General features: G+C 32.4%; 1 protein-coding gene across 2 annotated transcripts; it reads left to right on the top strand.

Annotated features, from left to right (window-relative positions):
- The first annotated feature begins 543 nt into the window (after nt 1-543).
- On the top strand, nt 544-16,020 carry LOC107445789 (cytochrome P450 3A2). 2 transcript variants are annotated; one of them, XM_016060270.5, is made up of 7 exons: nt 544-827; nt 2,937-3,234; nt 8,399-8,578; nt 9,650-9,811; nt 9,904-10,126; nt 12,350-12,547; nt 15,476-16,020. In XM_016060270.5, exons 2-7 carry the CDS (start codon nt 2,953-2,955, stop codon nt 15,922-15,924), a joined length of 1,494 nt encoding a protein of 497 aa, XP_015915756.3. In that variant the 5' UTR covers nt 544-827; nt 2,937-2,952; the 3' UTR covers nt 15,925-16,020. The 2 variants fall into 2 exon arrangements, with proteins under 2 accessions (XP_015915756.3, XP_087022368.1); XM_087166242.1 differs by having other exon boundaries at nt 820-935.
- The last annotated feature ends 2,841 nt before the right edge of the window (nt 16,021-18,861 follow it).

Genomic DNA, 18,861 nt, shown 5'->3' with positions numbered 1-18,861 from the left:
TACATATATTCATCTTACATATTAATACTCAGAAATAAATGGCAGAAGAATGAATAGATAATAATTTGTGTAAACCATACTCATTGATTTATACACAGAACTATACGGTGACAGAAATATCATACATATTTATACTCGGAAATAAATGGCAGAAGAATGAAAAGATCATAATTTGTGTAAACCGTACTCATTGATTTATACACAGAACTAGACGGTAACAGAAATATCATACAGATTTATACTCGGAAATAAATGGCAGAAGAATGAATAGATCATAATTTGTGTAAATCATACTCATTGATTTATACACAGAACTATACGGTAACAGAAATATCATATATATCATATTTATCATACATATTTATACTCAGAAATAAATGGCAGAAGAATGAAAAGATCATAATTTGTGTAAATCATGCTCATTGATTTATACACAGAACTATACAGTAACAGAAATATCATACATATATTAATCATACATATTTTTATCTTCAGAAATAAATGGCAGAATTGATAATCGATTATGGTTTGTGTAAACCATACGCATTTTTAGATAGTAGGTGCATGCGACCCTTTTAATAAAGAAAACTTTAAGATAAACCAGTGAATAAAATAGCTGATTTCTTTTCCAATTGTAAGTGCATTCACACCAAGTTTCAGATTTTCTTTTTCTACTGTGATGTCTCATAACTTTATTTATTCTAATCAACAGTTTTGCTTGTCATAGTGAACTATCGTACAGTCTTATCTTCTATTGTCATTAACGTTAAAAAGCCAAAAACAATAGTTTTTTTTTTTAGTTTCGATCATCCTTAAATTGATTTTCGGTAAGTACTATCTGTTTCTCTTTTTTAAAAATCATTTAGTTTTAATTAAAACTCCACTGTATAGTAGAAGGTTTTCACAGAATTTACAGAAGCAATATTCCAAGCAAAGTAATTTATAAAGTTTTACTCTTAATTTAACCCTCTGACGCAGAATTTTCTTAAGCATATTTTCCATTATTTTGTATTAATTTGGTACTACATAAGTGAAAAATATTACATTTAGCATTTTAATAACTTATGGTTAAGGAGCGTAGCATTGAACACCTGCGTCTCTTAATGCGTTAAAAGTAAAATCTTCCAATCACGGCTCACTTCCTAACAATAACTTTTTTTTTTCTTCAAATTTGCAGTTATTTAGATCTAATAAAAGCAGTTATTCATCATTGAAATTTCCTAAAATCAATTATTAAAGTCTTGAATATGAGTGGGGAAAAAATTCAAACTACTTTATTTGGATTTCATATTTCAGTTCTAATAAACTAACAATTTTTTTTTAGAAACTGTTAGACTGTTTTTTTTTATTTAAAAAATACCAAAATATATTTTTGCTCGTAGTTAGAGAGCCAAAAAAAAGGGACGACACTGGTATTCTATTTGCGTCGAAGGGTTAATAAAATTGTTTTAAAATAATTTTAGCAACCAGAACGTATAAACAATATTAATATTTGGATTTAAGGCTCAGCGTGATGTTTACAAGTGTTGTTCAAGTTAAAAGCTTCATCTGTTGTTCATATTCTGATTCACAATGTAAAATCTTTCGCAAAAAGCTTTTTAAGTATTGTGATTATCTAAAAAAGGAAGGAAAAAAAAGAGCTTCATATCATACGAAATTTTAAAAAAGTATCTATGAATGTATTCAGTTTTACTTTAATCTGCTTACTTGTATTGAACCGGCATTTAAGTGTTAAATGATGAATGTTTAAATAGCTGCCAACTAAAATTTCTGAGAAATGAAACGTTCGTATGATATTTGCGTAATCATATATTTTCTCTCCTAACAATACCTTCAATTTTGATTTTCTTAAAAACTAACAGTATATATATTTTGTCTAGTTTTAAGTTCGTAAACCTTAAATGAAGTGGTACGTGGGCCTTTCACATTTGAAAGCAATAAAATAAAATGTAAAAATGTTTCGAAAAACAATATTTGGTATTACTTCAGATCGAAATAAAACAGAAAAATAAAATAAAAAAAGCTCAAGATGGTTACAGTAATTTTTCTCGCAATTTTGATTGTTATTGTAATACGATAAAGTCAAAAAAAATTAAGAATCACTGAATTTAAGAGTTACGAAAGGGATACATATTATAGCTTTAGTAAAATGACATAATGTTATAGTTACGAAAAGTACAAAAGTTAGCCTACTTGTAATGACAGGTTTTAACTTTTAGAGTTACAAAAGAGACAAAAATTTGTTGAATTAAAATGAAAAGATGTTAAAAGAAAGTAACGAAAAAGAAAGATGAAAAAGAAAGTAACGAAAAAGGAAAATATCAGCTTAATTATAATTAGGTTAGAGTTATTAAAGGATAAGCATTCGCTTAATTATCATGACAGAATATTAAAGTCTAGAAAAGACAGACATTTGCTTAAGTGTAAAGATAGTTACAATAGAAATTGACATACTAGACAGCAGAAACTAGAATAGGAGAGAAACAAGTATTCTCATAAATATAAGATATTAAAGCCGAGGAAAACATTAAAGTTAACTTAATTAAAATGAAACAATGATAGAGTGAAGAAAAGGTTAGAAATATGCTTAACTATAATAACTGAATACAAATGTTAAGAAAAGGATAAGCATTAGCTTAATTATCATGACAGAATATTAAAGTTTAGATAGAGACAGACATTTGTTTAAGTGTAAAGATAGTTACGACAGAAGCTGACATACTAGACAGCAGAAACTAGCATAGGACAGAAACAAGCATTCTTTTAATAACATGATTTTAAAGCTGCAAATAAATACAAAAAATTTGTTTAATTAAAATAAAAAAGATGTTAGACTAGCGAAAAGGATAGACATTAGCTTAATAATAATGACATAATGATATAGATGCGTAAGAGACAGAAATTAATTTTTAATTTATGCTATTAATTCAATTTAGATACTCAATCAGAAAAATGGCAGTTATAATGAGCATTTTGGTGATCATCCTCTGCTATACAACACTAGTTGTCTCAAAGTGGGCGATAGGCAGATATAAAAAGCATAGATTGCTGAAACAATATGGCATTCCAGGACCCAAACCAGATTTCTTCACTGGTAATCTTGAGCAACTTAAAAAAGAACCAACTCCGAATGGTGTTATCACTGGATGGTTAAAGAAATACGGAAATGTTTTCGGATACTACATGGGGGATTTACCATTTATTGTCATAAATGATTTAGAGATGTTGAAACAGGTAAGAAAATGTGTTAAGTAAAAGTCAATTTACGATCGTTTTTTCGTCATTATCTGTTTTAAAGATGCAAAAGGAGTCAAGAAAATTCTGTATTAAGTAAATTTCAATTTATGATAGTTAGAATGTTGTAACAGGCTGTAATGATTAGATAATGAGTAGATAATAGTGTATTAGATAATGTATTAGGTAATGTATAGATAATGTATAAATTTATAGAATGTTGTAATGATTTAATTTGTTATCACGATTTATGAATGTTAAAATAAGTCAGTGGTTATTGTGAGTAACTGTAAGAAACAACTTTTAAAAGAAAAATCAAATCAATACTTTATTAAAATTTACACACACCGTTATTCTAAAAACTCAAAATCTATATCGTACACAAGAACTGCTGTTGCCAAAACATGGAATACTAAATACTGCTGTTGCCAAAACATGGAATACTAAATATGTAATAAGAATATAATTAATGTTCACGTTCACACTTTTACACTCGACCATCCTGACTTTTGGACGATCTCGTCCCTTCGAAACAACTTATAATCCTTCAAGTGAAGCGGCACACTTTTACACCTCTTTGGTCTACTGTTATCTTGGCTTAAATTTTTATTTGGATCGTCGTTGCATTGATTTGTACTATTGTTGTCGTTTATGGGCTCACAAGCAATGAAGTTTTTCTTACTTCCAGTAATATTGTCCCCATCATCACACGGATCTTCGTCGTTGACCAGATGAAATAGTTTCATTTGCGAAGCGTGGGCGGTAGTCGTATAATTATGTTGCCTTCTTCTTCCTTGTCCAACTGCGCGTAAATCAGTTACTTGATAAGTGTCGGATGGTAATATTTTGATGACTGTCAAAGGACCTCTGTACTTAACTTGGGTTTTAGTGTTAGATAAGGCAGTTTGTTCAGGTAATCGTCTTACGACCACAACGTCACCTATATTGTACTTAAATGCATCACATCGATGTTTGTCATAATTCCTTTTTATCTTTTCTTGTGCATTTCTTTGCAGTTTTGTTGGATTTACGTAGTCATTTGATGTTGGTAGTAGATCTTGCGTTACCAATTGAACTGTACGCGGTTCAATCACGAACTTTTCGAGGGTTTTCAACACAACCCTATCAGGCATTTCATTAATCTGGAAATCATGCAAAAAATCCAGGTCTTCCACATGAACTAACTTGGACCTGCCTTGATTTCTAACCATTATTATCTCGGGTGCGTCAATGATGTCCTTCCCGATGAGAACATCCGGGCCTTCAAATGTATCATCAGTCACTACATAAAACAGAACTTCCTTCAGCTTTACCCTGTCTATAGTCACATTAAGTATGATAATTCCTAGTGACTTCCTTACACCTCCAATACCCCGAATTCGTGTAACTATATTTTTATGAATATTTTTATTAAGCGTTTGTGCAAAACTATATTTTAACATAGATATATCAGCAGCGGTATCCATAAGAGCACTTGTATTTACTTCTTCTATGATAATATTCTTCGTTGTACTATTACTGGAACTGGGTGAAAACGAAACTGCATTGACTAATGGGAAAGACGCTATCTTTGGACATTCCTTTGTACCATGTCCTTCTGTTTTGCAGGCAGTACAAAACTTTGGACGTTTTGGATTTACACAATCACGGGCAAAATGGCCGGTATCATAACAATTGTAGCAAACAGTTTGATTATTAGTTGTACTTCTACTTGGCTCTGTTTGTTCACCTTTGGCGACATTTTCTTCTTTCAAAAACTTATTGTTACTATATTTATTATTATACTGAATATGATTCTTAAAAACATCTTTGAGTTCAATAAATTCATCTACCTTTTCAGCTAATGTATAAGGTGAAATTATATGGGTCCACTGATCCAAGTAACGTTCTCGTATATCTGGCGGCACCCGAGCTTTCATTCGATCTGTGATGATCAGGTCTTTTAAACTCTCAAAACTACTTATTTTAAGTCCTGCAGTCCACCCATTAAAATACGTTTCAAGCTCGTGGTAATATTCTTTCCATGACTTTCCATCAGTATTCTCATGAGAATAAAAAAGTTGTCTAAATTTTTCAGGACTTAGTCTGTAGCACTTAAGCAAAAGAGATTTAACATAGTCATAATTTTCTGACTGTTCTTCTGGTTCTCTCATTATCATTTGGACAATTTCACTTGGTAACTGGTTAATTAAACATGCCATCCACAATGAACTTGGCATTATCCTCATGAACTTGATCTTGGCATTATCAATGAACTTGGCGGATATCCTCATTACTCGTAGAAAACTTTCTCAGTTGTGACTGCCAATCAACTTTTGGCGACGATGTTATTACTTCAGTTTCGACTACTTCTGAAGTTTTAGCAGCAATATCTAACTTCTTGAGTTCCAATTCATGTTCCCGATCGGATTTTTCTTTTTCCAATGCATGTTGGCGATCGGCTTTTTCTTTTTCCAATGCATATGCATGTTGGCGCTCGGCTTTTTCTTTCTCTTCTTGACGAAGGCGCTCGGCTTTTTCTTTCTCTTCTTGACGAAGGCGCTCGGCGTCTTCAACTAAATTTTCTACCATTCCTCGAACCATTTCTTCATCGTATTTCTCGCTATTCAATATTAACTTTTTCAAGTCAGGGATTTTCAAAGTAGTAGACGAAGCATCTTCAGATAACTCATTAGCTACGTAACGTAACTGATCTTTGCGAAGTCGGGATAAAAATGCCATTTCAAACTCAAAACTCAAAATTAATTACAGTTGCCTGTTAATCCTGTAAGAAACAACTTTTAAAAGAAAAATCAAATCAATACTTTATTAAAATTTACACACACCGTTATTCTAAAAACTCAAAATCTATATCGTACACAAGAACTGCTGTTGCCAAAACATGGAATACTAAATACTGCTGTTGCCAAAACATGGAATACTAAATATGTAATAAGAATATAATTAATGTTCACGTTCACACTTTTACATAACATTCAATCACTATCATGATGAAAAAATTGTAAAGCAGGAAAAAAAGGACATAGTTCTAACAATGTGTCAATTAATAATTTTTATATCTATCATAATTTTGAGCTTTTAATATAGTTAAGAAAAAATTATGCTGCCTAAATATCAATTTATAATTTTAATAACTATCACGAATGCAAATTTTTAAAACAGGTAGGGAATGCAGTGCTAGGAAGATATCAATAAATGATTTAAATCTCTTAAATCAGTGGATAATTTAAGACATGGCATCAAAGCATAATACTAGATCAAACATTTCGTCCGCTTCAAAAATATACAAAATTGGAAATAGCAAGCGTCATGTTTCAAGTGCTCATAAAACGGGTGCCCATTTTCCAAACTGGAATGAGGAAAAACAAAAGTGATTTGAATTATAAAACGTAAACTTGCCAATGAAAAACTGAAACGTGCCGATTGTTATTTTTAATTTGTATATTCTTGAAGCGATTTAAGTTTTTAATCTAAAAATATCTTACCGCTTCAGTTTCGTAGGATTATTTATTTAGTGTCAAAGCATTGCAAATAAATATTGTGCTTAATTAATAATAAATTAACAAATCAGGGGTTTTAGTCATTTACCCTATTTAAAAAATAAGTAAAAAAATGGAGTTAAAAATAAGTAATAATATGTTACATTAATATTAATGTGGTACTTTAAATATAGATAAATGATTTTAATGAAAAAAACTGATTTTGTGATATTATAATAGATTGGAAAACGTGGTATTACTAAATTAATCTAGATAAGATATATAGATATATAAGATATTGAAATAGGTTAGATATAGATATAAAAAATCTGATTTCGTGATATTATAATAGATTGGTAAACGTGTCACTACTAACTAGATAGGATATATAGAATATATAGATATATAAGATGTTGAAATAGGTTAGATATAGATATAAAAAAAACTGATTTCGTGATATTATAATAGATCGGAAAACGTGGTACTACTAAATAAATCTAGATAAGATATATAGATACATAAGATATTGAAATAGGTTAGATATAGATATAAAAAATCTGACTTCGTGATATTATTATAGATTGAAAAACTTGGTACTAAATCAATATAGATAAGATATATAAGATGTGGTGCTAAGTTAACTCAAAATTTAGGATTTTTATCAATAAAAACCGAAGATATTTTTCATTTCAAAATCAGATATGAGTGCCTCGATTAAATATGATGGGCAATGCAAAAATAAAAGGTACGAAGTTTTGTAATTTTAAAAGTTAAAAAAATAAACATTTCCACAACTTAAGAATATATATTCGATACATTTGAGCACGTAACACTGTAAAAATCTGAAATGCAGTGAATATCGACTTTTTATTATAAATATCGAAACTGGTATGGTTACTTTCGTGAACGGCTGAAATATTTATGGCGTCTTATCTGATATTTTAGTATTTATTTGATATTAATAATATCCTATTACGACAGATTTGGAAAAAATATCAGCGTAAGGAATACCGGGCTCGCCTTTAACCTCAAAAAATATCGGTGCGGGGAATACATGGTGCATGGTGCAGTAATCACATTGCCCAATATACACTGAATAATGAGACGAATTTTCAGGAAATTTACGAAAACGACAATGTGAATGTCAATATTCCCATAAGATTGTCGACATTCACTAATTTCGGTCTTTTACAGTAACATAAATACAAAGGAAAAGAAATTACAAATTTACTTCTTGTAAACTAAACCAGATAACTCTTACATGTAATTAATCAATATTTATTAATATTTATTTGATATTAACATTATCCAAGGGTACATTAGAAAAAATGATTGAGAATGCAAGACAATTGATCTAAGCCATATGAAAATTATCAACGTAGAAAATACCGGGCTAGAGCTTACCTGGTCATTATTCTGGTTAATCACGTTTTTTGGTAAATGTGATAAAAAAAATTGTATTAACCACAATGCAAAATATTTCGTATAATTCAGAAATATTTTTCGCAAAACTAAACCGGATCTCTAAGGCTAATAACCAATTATTATTAGTCATTATTTATTTCATATTAACTATATTCTAATAAGATAGGTTGGAGAAAAAAAACATCAGGCAGAGATATTCCAAGGTTAACAGGATAAAACTTAATTTTATAACTTCATAGTTAATTGTTCTTTATTTGTAGGTAATGATAAAAGATTTTCATGTTTTTGAAAATCGTCCTGCCATGGTTATAGACATGAAACCGATAGACCAATCAATTCTGTGCGTTGAAGGAAAGAGATGGAAAGAAGTTCGGTCACTTCTCACGCCGACTTTCAGCTCTGGCAAAATTAAACTCATGTCAAATATCGTCACAAAAAAGGTATTATTCTTCATTATTTGATCTCATTTTCTTTTCAATTTCAATTCAACATTGTTGCCAAGGAGTTATAGAGTGTATACAGCTCCACAATGTCATAACTAAAGGCCTGGTTTCTTAGGACAGGTCGGCGTTACAAAACGTCAGTTTGAAGCGAGCGCTAACCCTTGATTGGTCAATTTGTGAGTTAGACAGCATACGTCATCGAACGCTCAGCTTGAACGACGACTGACGTCCGAATCAACTGCAGTTGGATTACAACGTAACGTTAACGACAGAAGCAATGGCGGACAACGTCCAACAGATCATTTAAATCAGCCAAGAATTGGATATTTACATTAAACATAGCTTCTTCTGCATTTAGCTAAGCTATAATGTGCTTTTTCTTGGACAAAGTCATTATTTGTTCTCTAAACCACTGGTCGACAATAACAAAATCAATACAAATTCAAAATATATATTTGTTTACGTTATTAACGCATGCGCAATGCGAGATAATGACTGCGTTGGACAGATTGCTCACGCTGAGCTAACAAAACAGTATTTTGTTGGCGTCAGCAGTACGTCAACTTCCCGCTGACTCCCAGAGAAGGCGCTTGTCTTAAGAAACAAGGTCTTAACGACATGAAAGTGGTGTTGTGGTTAGTATTGAGCAGACGCCCCCTTTACACTTTTCAGAAAAGTTATAACCCATCGAACTGGTAAGCTTTAAACCACCACTAGCAATCGAACCTTTATTCTTCACAATGACAGTTCAATGCCTCAACTACTAACCCATTCCGGTTTATCCAAAAAGTACAATAGAGAGATTTAGCACTTTCACGTTGCATCCCACACTTCCACATGTACTTCCACTCATTTACGCCATGTTGCACCTGAACAATCTCGTCAATTCACTACAGAGCTTACGCAAAACACGTAAAAGTGCAAAATTCATTTAATATTTAAACAGGCAACTTAAGTTTTCCAAATTTCCTGGAATTACCTTTACTTATTTAACTATGTCTTATTAATTTAAAAATAAACATGAATTGTTTTGTTTTGGTTTTGATGAAGTGACTTATGCATCAACAGGTTGATGTTACTGTCGCTGAAGCCACAAAAAAAGCAGAGAGGAATGAGCCATTCGATATCTACAACTTGGTCCAGGGTTTAACGCTGGATGTCATAGCAGACTGTGCATTTGCGATGAAGACGCACTGTCAAGAAAATACCAAAGACGAATTCTTAGTTGCCGTGAGTCACATTAAAAAGCATTTTGCCTTCATTTTTAACTTATCCTTCAAAATCCACCCAAAGCAGTTTTTTTCCTCCTTTTAAATTTATAGGTACGTAAATTCCTTGATGATTCTCACAATAGAGCTGTGGAGTATGCTTATATGTTCCCATTTGTGAGGCCACTCATGAATGTTCTCCTCAATTACACGACAGTTGGAAAGATGTCAACATTAATAGCAAACAATGTGACCCAAGCCATTAGAACCAGGCAGGAAAACTCACACATTAGGAGCATGGACCTTTTACAACTGATGATAGACTACAGTAAAAAAGGTAGTACAGTCTATATTGTAATTTATTATAATATATCACCAATTATCGCCTAGACCACACAATGGGGCAGAAATATTGTCGCATAGTCTATACTACGACCAATTATCTCTATATATATATTTCTCTTACATGGCGACAAAAAATGCCTCATGACTCCCCGAATGGCAACGCTAGAAAATCAACCAATGATTGCCGCTAAAAATGTCACATGCCAAATCCGAGGTGGCTTAACATATAGCGCTTTTAAAAACGGAAACTGAAATGACCAGAAAGAGCATTCTCACCAAATGTGATCTCTTCCGAAATTCACCCTATCAGCTGCTGCAATCTCATACTATTAAGCTAGGCAGAAGTGAGTAGTCTTTGTCGATAGATCTCTATTTAAGTATTTTGTCGAAAGCGCTTTTTTTCACGAATTTATATATTACGAATTTATTTGCCAATTTTTGATTTATATCACGAATTTATTTGTTTTATTATTGTTATTAGTTATTCATTGAATTCAAATTTATTTTAATCACTTAGTATTTACTAAAAAGATGTAATTTTTTTTTAAAAAAAAAGGAAAGTTGTTATATGGATTTGAATGATTGTTTTGAATTCTTAGTATTTTGCGCATTTGCAATGTACCTAAGTTAGTAGCGAGCGGAGCGAGCTATGTTTACGAAGCCATAAGATTACCATAACCATACTTAGCCATAAGATTACCATAATAAGATTACCATTACGAAGCCATAAGATTACCATAACCAAGATTACCATGTACCATAAGATTGCGTGGCAATTTTCGGGGGTTGGCGAGCAGGGGACGCAGCCCACTAGTTTGAACTAATGCGTCAATTTATTGTCTACAATCTGTGGTTATGCGCCAATTCTCCGCGTACAGTTAGTTCATTATGATGATACTTCTTTGTGAGCTAATACATTGTGAAGGCAATTTATATCGATTTGTTGCAGTGAAAACACTGGGGAGGGAGTAATTTTTTTCCTGTTTCATGCAATTTTTAACAGATCTTAAATGCTTTCGCATCGCTGATTTCAAAGCTGGTTCCCAGCTAGGGCTGGTCGATATGAATTCCACATCCGGCTTGCACCAACCACAGTGCTAACGTGAAATACCCTCAGTGGTAGACGGATCTTGGTTTAGAGTCCCTTCATCGTCAGGCTAACCGTGGGTGGCTCTCGTGGTCTTCCTCTCCATGTAACGCTAATGCGGGTTAGTTCCGTCAAAAAAAGTCATCCAGGAGAGCTTGTTTCTCCCAATACTTAATCTAGAAGTTCCCTTGACTTTTGGGTTGAATTCAAAATTAAAAGGCTATGGAGTTGAACATTGATAGTCGTGAACTCGAAATTGGGTCGGCGGTTCAACGCCGGTTATTGAGTGATGAAGTGATGTCTCTTTTTTTTGCTATATTAACACAAGAAATGAAAGTAAATGTCTCCCATTTTGGCCTTCTTCGTATATTACAGCTCACTTAAACAGCAAAAGAATGTATTTTCGTCAACAAAAAAAAAAAATTTCGCAATAGCAGGAGTTTTTAGTATGTAACATACAATTTTTGTGTTTTTAATATTAGCATTTTCACGGTGACTTGAAGATTTGTCGTAATAGCAAACTTCTCGTAGTAAACAAAATAAAATCGCACACAGTAATTTTTGCCAATCAGTTTTATTAAACTATAAAAAAGGGCATTTTACAAAATAATGTGCGAGAAAATTTTCCCTATATTGAAAATTTATTCAATAATCCATTTAATCAATATTTTTAGTATCTAAATTTAAATTTCAGAACTGTGTGTGAGAATTACCAAGTAGTTTATAAATTGGGAAAGGTAACATTGAATTTTTTTACTTCTTATTGTGTAAGAGGGAAATTTGATGAAACGTACGGCATAAAAGACTCATTTGCATAAAAATGTCTTCTAAAATCAATCGTGTAAAACTCTCATTAGAATAGAAAAATCTTTAGATCTCTTGTGTGGCACGCATAGAAAAAAATTTACATTAATAAGTAACGAACACTGAGTGAAATACAGAAATAACAAAAAAGTCTTGTTATTCGGATTTCAGACAATGATAGATTTACTTTTTTTTCGCTACCCATTTTTTTTTTAAATGATTGAATTGAATCACCCTTTGAATTGCTTAAAGTTACTTTTTTTTATTTAATTCAACAAACTATTCAAGACTTGTCTGAGTTTTTAATCTATGTCTATTATTCAGATAAGGCAGAAGGAAGTTCTGGCATGACAGATGAAGAGATCGTCGCCAATGCTTATATCTTTCTACTAGCTGGCTATGAAACAACAGCCACTGCTCTAGGCTTTACGTTCTATTTGCTGATAACACATCCAGAAGTGCAAGAGCGTCTTTTCCAAGAAATAGATGCAGCTGAAGATTATGACTATGCTACTCTTCAAAGTAATTATCAGTGATTAATATGTTACTGGGTGTGGCGTAGCTACCACTGCAGTTATTAAACATCAGTTCACTAGTATATAAAACACGCTGACCTTCACATGACCTTCAGACGTGACATGATCCACTTTGAACAGTTGACTTGCTAATTGTGATTATATATCATACTCCTCACGTTGTTGCTGCTTTGTCTCATTTGCAAACAACGGGATTCTGCACACATTCGACTGCTAATAGCAACACAGAAGAGCTCACACACACACACTGCCGTGATCTCACCACGAGCTCTCAAAATCCAGTGAACTTAATACAGCTCTGCCGGTCTTTCGCAAATAAGCCAACTATACTAGAATGCAAAGTTTCTTGACAATGACGTCACGGCTGGCGGAGGAAGAAGGAGAAATAAGTTCAGTCGTTATATAGAAGAAATATAACTAAATAAAGATACCATTCCGCGATGAGCCTCTCGTAAATCTGAAAATATATAAAATTTTAAGAAAATTATAGCAAATTAACGCTATATATGTGTGGGTTAAGATAACTTATCATATTTCTATTGTGAAATGCGTAATTTTCCTCCAAATACAGACATCGCGCCAGGAACTATTTTCTCCGTTTTCCCTCAGCATATTTCTCCATTGTCAAGAAACATTGCAGTTTAGTATAGTGGTATCCGTTTAACAAATTCTTTTCCTGGTAAAATTCTGTTGGGGGAGTATTGTGGGGTATCTACCACTACAATTATTAAACATCAATTCATTAATATATAAGACCTGCTAACTCGAATCAATCTGGAGGTACCTCTTGATAGGTGAAGGTTGGTATTGTCGATTTCTACCCTCCCCACACTGGGAAAGAGTAAGAAAAAGCTGAATATAACAGTTTCCTTGCCCATGAAATTTTATCGATATTCACATGAGATTTTATCTGGGTAAAATTAAAAATTGGCGAGAAAGGTAATGACATTGGCTACATTTCTTGAAGTTATTCTACACGCTGCATTGAGAAAGTTATTCTACACGCTGAATTTTCAGTACAAAAATACGCTTGATTACAAACAATTGAAAATCTGTAACACATAGTTTAATTCAGGGTCACGATTATCTAATGATTATAACAAGGAATCATATGAATCATGAATACAAACACTCATATAATCATACTTACAATTACACTGCTTTTTTATCATTTCGGTATATAAGTTGAAAATTCAAAGAAATTTTAATTCCATTTCTTTCAATATAACAAGTATATGTCGAAAATGATGCTGAAATAATTATATTCCAGAGGAAGTTTCAGTATTTTTCATAATACCGAAAAATTGATTTGTATTTGCAAATTCCATTGATCATTATCCATTGATTTCATGACAATCATTATTCTTTGTTTTCCATTATCATAATTATATGTAATTGATTCATGATTTCAATATGAATTATTAGCATTAATCAATACTACAACCAATGTATCATCTTGTAAATAATTAGAGTTTTACTTAAGAGTGTTGTTAGAGAGAGTTTAAGTAGAGTTGGACATAACTTACCCGTTTTAGTAAGTTATGTCCAAATCAGGCAAATTAGGCATTCGGTACAAAATTAAAATAAGATCATTGATTGAGCTATAAAGAAATATCTAAATCTTATGAAAACCAAAATATAAAATTTCAATACCCAAGATGATCGTAATTCATGCTAATAATAAATTCGATGAATTTGATAAATTCGAGATTGGAAAAGTTTCAATAATGATAATAATCAAGCTACCTAATTTTAAAAATGAAGAGAAATGGAAAAAAAGTTAAATTTTCGAACTCTAATTTAGGACACGTTGAATGTAACTCTGCAAAGGTTCTTATAAAAATTATATTTTTTCACTGATTTAATTAAAATAATCCGTTACTCTACAAATAAATTGATTTTGCAAGCTGTTAAACAAAGGGGAAAATATATAAATTAACTAATTGAAACAGACTAACATGCATGTTAGCTAACACTTCAACTGAGTTTTTTTTAAAATTATGTCAGCTGTCCTCTTTTAAATATTTGATCTTTGTTTTATTCTGTTTTAATTTTCGTCCTTACTGTCTTTAGATAAAGAAGGTGTAGTTATTTCAAAATTCTCTAATTATTTAAAAATATATAGAAAACTTAAATATTTTTAAACAAAATCTTGGTTGTTATGAACTCTAACAAAAATTTAAAGAGTTGTTGCGATTCATCTGAGGTTGTTTTGAGGTGCAAAGTTGATTTGAAGTTGACTTAAAAAACAGCCATTGAAAGTCAACTTCCAGAGGTTTATAATCAAGGTGTAAGAAGTTGTTTTATTCACACTTGAGGTTGCTTTGAGGTTGACAGGAATCTACCTTAGAGCAACCAGCTAAGTGAGGTTGTTTTTGAGAGGTAAATGCTATTTTTTTTACACTTCAATCAAATAAATATGAGGTGTGGATAGTTTCACCCGATTTCAACTCAAAGTTTAGCTGATCTGTAAATGAGGTTGATTTTATGAGGTGTAAATGAGGTAGATTTTATGCAGTGTAAATGAGGTTTAAATTAAGGTTTATTGATGAGGTTGTTTTTGTTGCAAAACATGACCTCATACATACCTCAGGTGTATTTTTTTACACATATCATTCTCAAAAAATTCCATATTTTTTTGTAAGGACATCTAAACTTTTTTTTTTCAATGAAGTTTTGGAAGGTTTGGCTTCTATGATTGGGAAAAGAGTAGTTTTAATTTTTTGCATGATTTGGACATAATTTTTAATTTTTGACTGTGATCACCAGTGTAGGCAGCACAATTTCCGATGCAAATTAAACTACTTGAATTAACCTAACATTAATTCCGTTTAATAGAAATAATTATGTAAATATTTTTAAGTAATATTAGTGATATTTACTTTACAAAATTATAAAAAATTTTTTTTTGCAGGTTTGCAGTATTTAGATCAAGTTTTCAACGAATCTCTCCGTCTTTATCCTCCATTAACGGGATTCATTACCAGAGCATGCGCACAAGACCACCAGGTCGGTAAATTTACAATTCCCAAAGGATCACATGTTTATGCTCCCATATGGGATATACAACACGATCCTGATTTGTGGCCTGATCCATGGAAGTTTGATCCTGAACGCTTCTCTCCAGAAAACAAAGGATCCATAAACAGCATGGCTTTTTTTCCATTTGGTATTGGACCTAGAAACTGCGTTGGCGCTCGGTTTGCTCAACTCGAGGCCAAATTGGCTATATTTAAACTTTTGAAGAAATTCAAATTTGAGATGTGTGAAAAAACAGATCATCCCATAAGTATCATTTGTCCCACCGTTATCATCAATCCTGCAAATGGAGTCTGGTTGAAGGCTGTTCCAAGAACTGCGTAGATACTGTGTATAATGAAACTTGTATTCGTAGAATTACGAAGAAAAATGTAGTATAATAGAATCTTGTAAATAAATGTTTTATGTTCAAATATCAAATTTGGGAGGAAAAACTCTTTACTACACTCTGTAACAAAAAACTAGACGCACCAAGAAGGAGTCGTCCGATTGAAACGAAAACTGATGGATAGGAAGACAATGTACAGAATAGTAAATGATTAAAATTTCAGAACAATTGAATAATTTATTGCAGAATTACAGTAACAAGTTCAATAAGGTGTTGATCCGCCTCTAGCCAGGATACAAGCTGCCACACGGCGTGGCATAGACCGATAAAGCTCCCGGATGGTCTCTTGCGGTATTTCCTGCCAAATTCGATCCAATTGTCGAACGAGGTCATCAACATTACATGCCAAATGCAATCGCCTTCCCATCATATACCAGACATGCTCGATGGGAGAGAGATCTGGTGATCTGGCAGCTTGCAGAAGAGTTTGACAAACTTGCAGACAGTTCATAGCAACACGTGCCGTATGTGGTCTGGTATTGTCCTGCTGAAAAACCAGCCCAGGAAGCTGCAAAAGGAACGGTAGCAAAACAGGTCTTAGGATATCGTCGACGTAGCGCTGTGCGGTAAGTGTACCTCTAATGACGACCAAAGGGGTCCGGCTGTCAAAGGAAATGGCACCCCAGACCATAATGCCCTGTTGAGGGCTAGTGGGGCGTGCAATAGTGAAGGCAGGATCCACCCTCTACCCCGTGCGTCTCCAAACACGTCTTCGATGATCGTCAGGACACAGTTGGAAGCGGGATTCGTCGCTAAAGACAAAAACCATACGTCCCCAGTCAGCATCATTCCAGCTATATCTGTTCAAAACATTCATGCATACCAAATTTCAAAGCAATCGGATGATTGCTTTTTGGTGCGTCGATTTTTTTGTTATAGAGTGTATTTTGTTCTTACATACCTCTTTTAACAATAATTTTCCCAAGCGGTGTAATGACGTAGTGAGATCAATAAACCATCTAATTAGAGATGAGCAATTTTAAAGAGACTATAATTCATTTTTTCACGAATTTCACCGTTAATGCTATCTCGAAATTCAATTATTCTAACGGATCATCATCGATGTGTATTACGGCGAAGGGGCAAATGAAAACATTAGGAATATTAAGATTGTCATGCCGATTAGAAATGATTTCGCCAGTTTCACCTACCAAACAACATTTCGAGGAGATTAAAATCATTATCAAACTTAGTTTGTTGAGAATTTGTGATTTTATGTTAAGACATTCTTTCAGTGACAAATTGTGCATCATTTGTAATGCATTTTTTTTTTTTTTTTTTTTTTTGCAGAAGAAGTTAATGATAATACAGCCTAATCAGAAAATGAATCCAATTTACGAAAGCAAAAAAAGAAAAGACAACGAAGTATTAAAACTTTAAATTGAAATGGAAAAGCGCCTAAAGCAGCTAAAACCAAATTTGCTTTATTTCTAATTTCGATAGTCAAACAAACATTTAAAGCAGGAAAAAATAATAAAATAGAATATATGTGTGTTTGCAAGACAGCACTTCTTCAGGGGACACACTGTCTACAAACACATAGGAGCCTTTCTGTTGTCAGTGGAAAAACCAAACCTGATAGTGCCCCGAGGCCCCATAATGGATAGACAGATAAGAAAATCATTACCAGAATTGAAAAGCACTAAAAAATAATGATCCAGCAAACACCACTTAAAAGTACACAAGGTAAGACTTAAAAATGAAACGCCTACTTATAAATCAAAATATAAATATATAAATATAGTAACAGTTACAATTGGATTAACCAAATCAAAATGAAATAAAATAAAATAATAAATAAAATAAAATATAAATTGGCGAAATGTTTGTTTGAATATCTAAGATAATACAACCTATCTTAAAATAAGCATACTATACATTTCTTGATAGTTGTACATGTTTGTAAGAAAAAACTGGTTAAAGCAAGATAATGCGTTCTGTCAGAACTAGTGTGGTGGTGCAATAAGTGTGGGTGGTTTACCGACAATGAGAAAAAACTTAACCAATCATAGAGTGGTTTACTTGATTAAAAACTTAATTCGTTTCCAAAATATATAAATAGGAATCTGTTTCAAGCACTCAAAACCAAGCACCTATTTTCAAGACTTGCCTGAAGCGTGAAGAAACAAAAGTGATGTGAAATATAAAATGTAAAAGGGCCAATAAAAATGGGAAAAGGACAGTTAAAACAAAACTAGAAAAGCCACAGTAGCTGAGAGTGAAAAAACAGAACAGGAGAAACCACAGTGGCAGAGGGGGGTAAATCAGGGCAAAATGCATTTCCACACGCTATGAAAGGTAATGAGGAACCAAGAGAATTGAATGCCGATTCTCTTATTAACAGCATTAGTTCCTCACCGCCTGTCCATAACGTGGCTCCACCTCTGTGCTTCTTCATGTTCCGTTTATAATCTTTTTCCCTATCTCGGCTACTGCGGTTTTTTTTTTTTTTTAATTTTGTTTCTCACCTTTATTTTTCCATTTTCGTTGGCAACTTTATGTCTTATAGTTCAAATAACTTTTGCTTCTTGTCATTCACGTCTCGAAAGTTTTGAAAATAGGAGCTTGTTTTTGAGCGTTTGAAACATGTCGACTGTCATTTCCTATTCATACATTTTTGTAGAAATGAAGTGTTTAATCAAGTAATATCTCACAGTTTAAATTTCTTGGGATTATTTATTTAACATAGAGTAGGCTGCTTTTGGTTACTTGCGTGCAACTTACAACCATTTTACATCCATGTAAATTATAGTTTTTAATGTAGTTTGAATTTTATTTTTAATCTATTCTTAAAACGTTTAAACATGAATCTTTTAATCGTCAAAAAGGAAAAAAAAAGGCACTCTTCAAGGAAAACTGCCTTATTGAGTAGT

This window comes from Parasteatoda tepidariorum, chromosome 1 (assembly GCF_982258835.1).
Source record: "Parasteatoda tepidariorum strain Cologne lab strain chromosome 1, Ptep-v5.0, whole genome shotgun sequence".
In the NCBI taxonomy this organism is placed as follows: Eukaryota; Metazoa; Arthropoda; class Arachnida; order Araneae; family Theridiidae; genus Parasteatoda; species Parasteatoda tepidariorum.
The sequence above is the reverse complement of the archived record's forward strand: the minus strand, read 5'-3'. Positions and strand labels throughout refer to the sequence as shown.

Coding starts and splice junctions, on each gene's coding strand:
- LOC107445789 (XM_016060270.5), top strand. CDS start 2,953: ATGGCAGTTATAATGAGCATTTTGGTGATCATCCTCTGCTATACAACA. Junction 3,235..8,398: donor ATTTAGAGATGTTGAAACAG/GTAAGAAAATGT, acceptor CTTTATTTGTAG/GTAATGATAAAAGATTTTCA. Junction 10,127..12,349: donor GATAGACTACAGTAAAAAAG/GTAGTACAGTCT, acceptor TCTATTATTCAG/ATAAGGCAGAAGGAAGTTCT.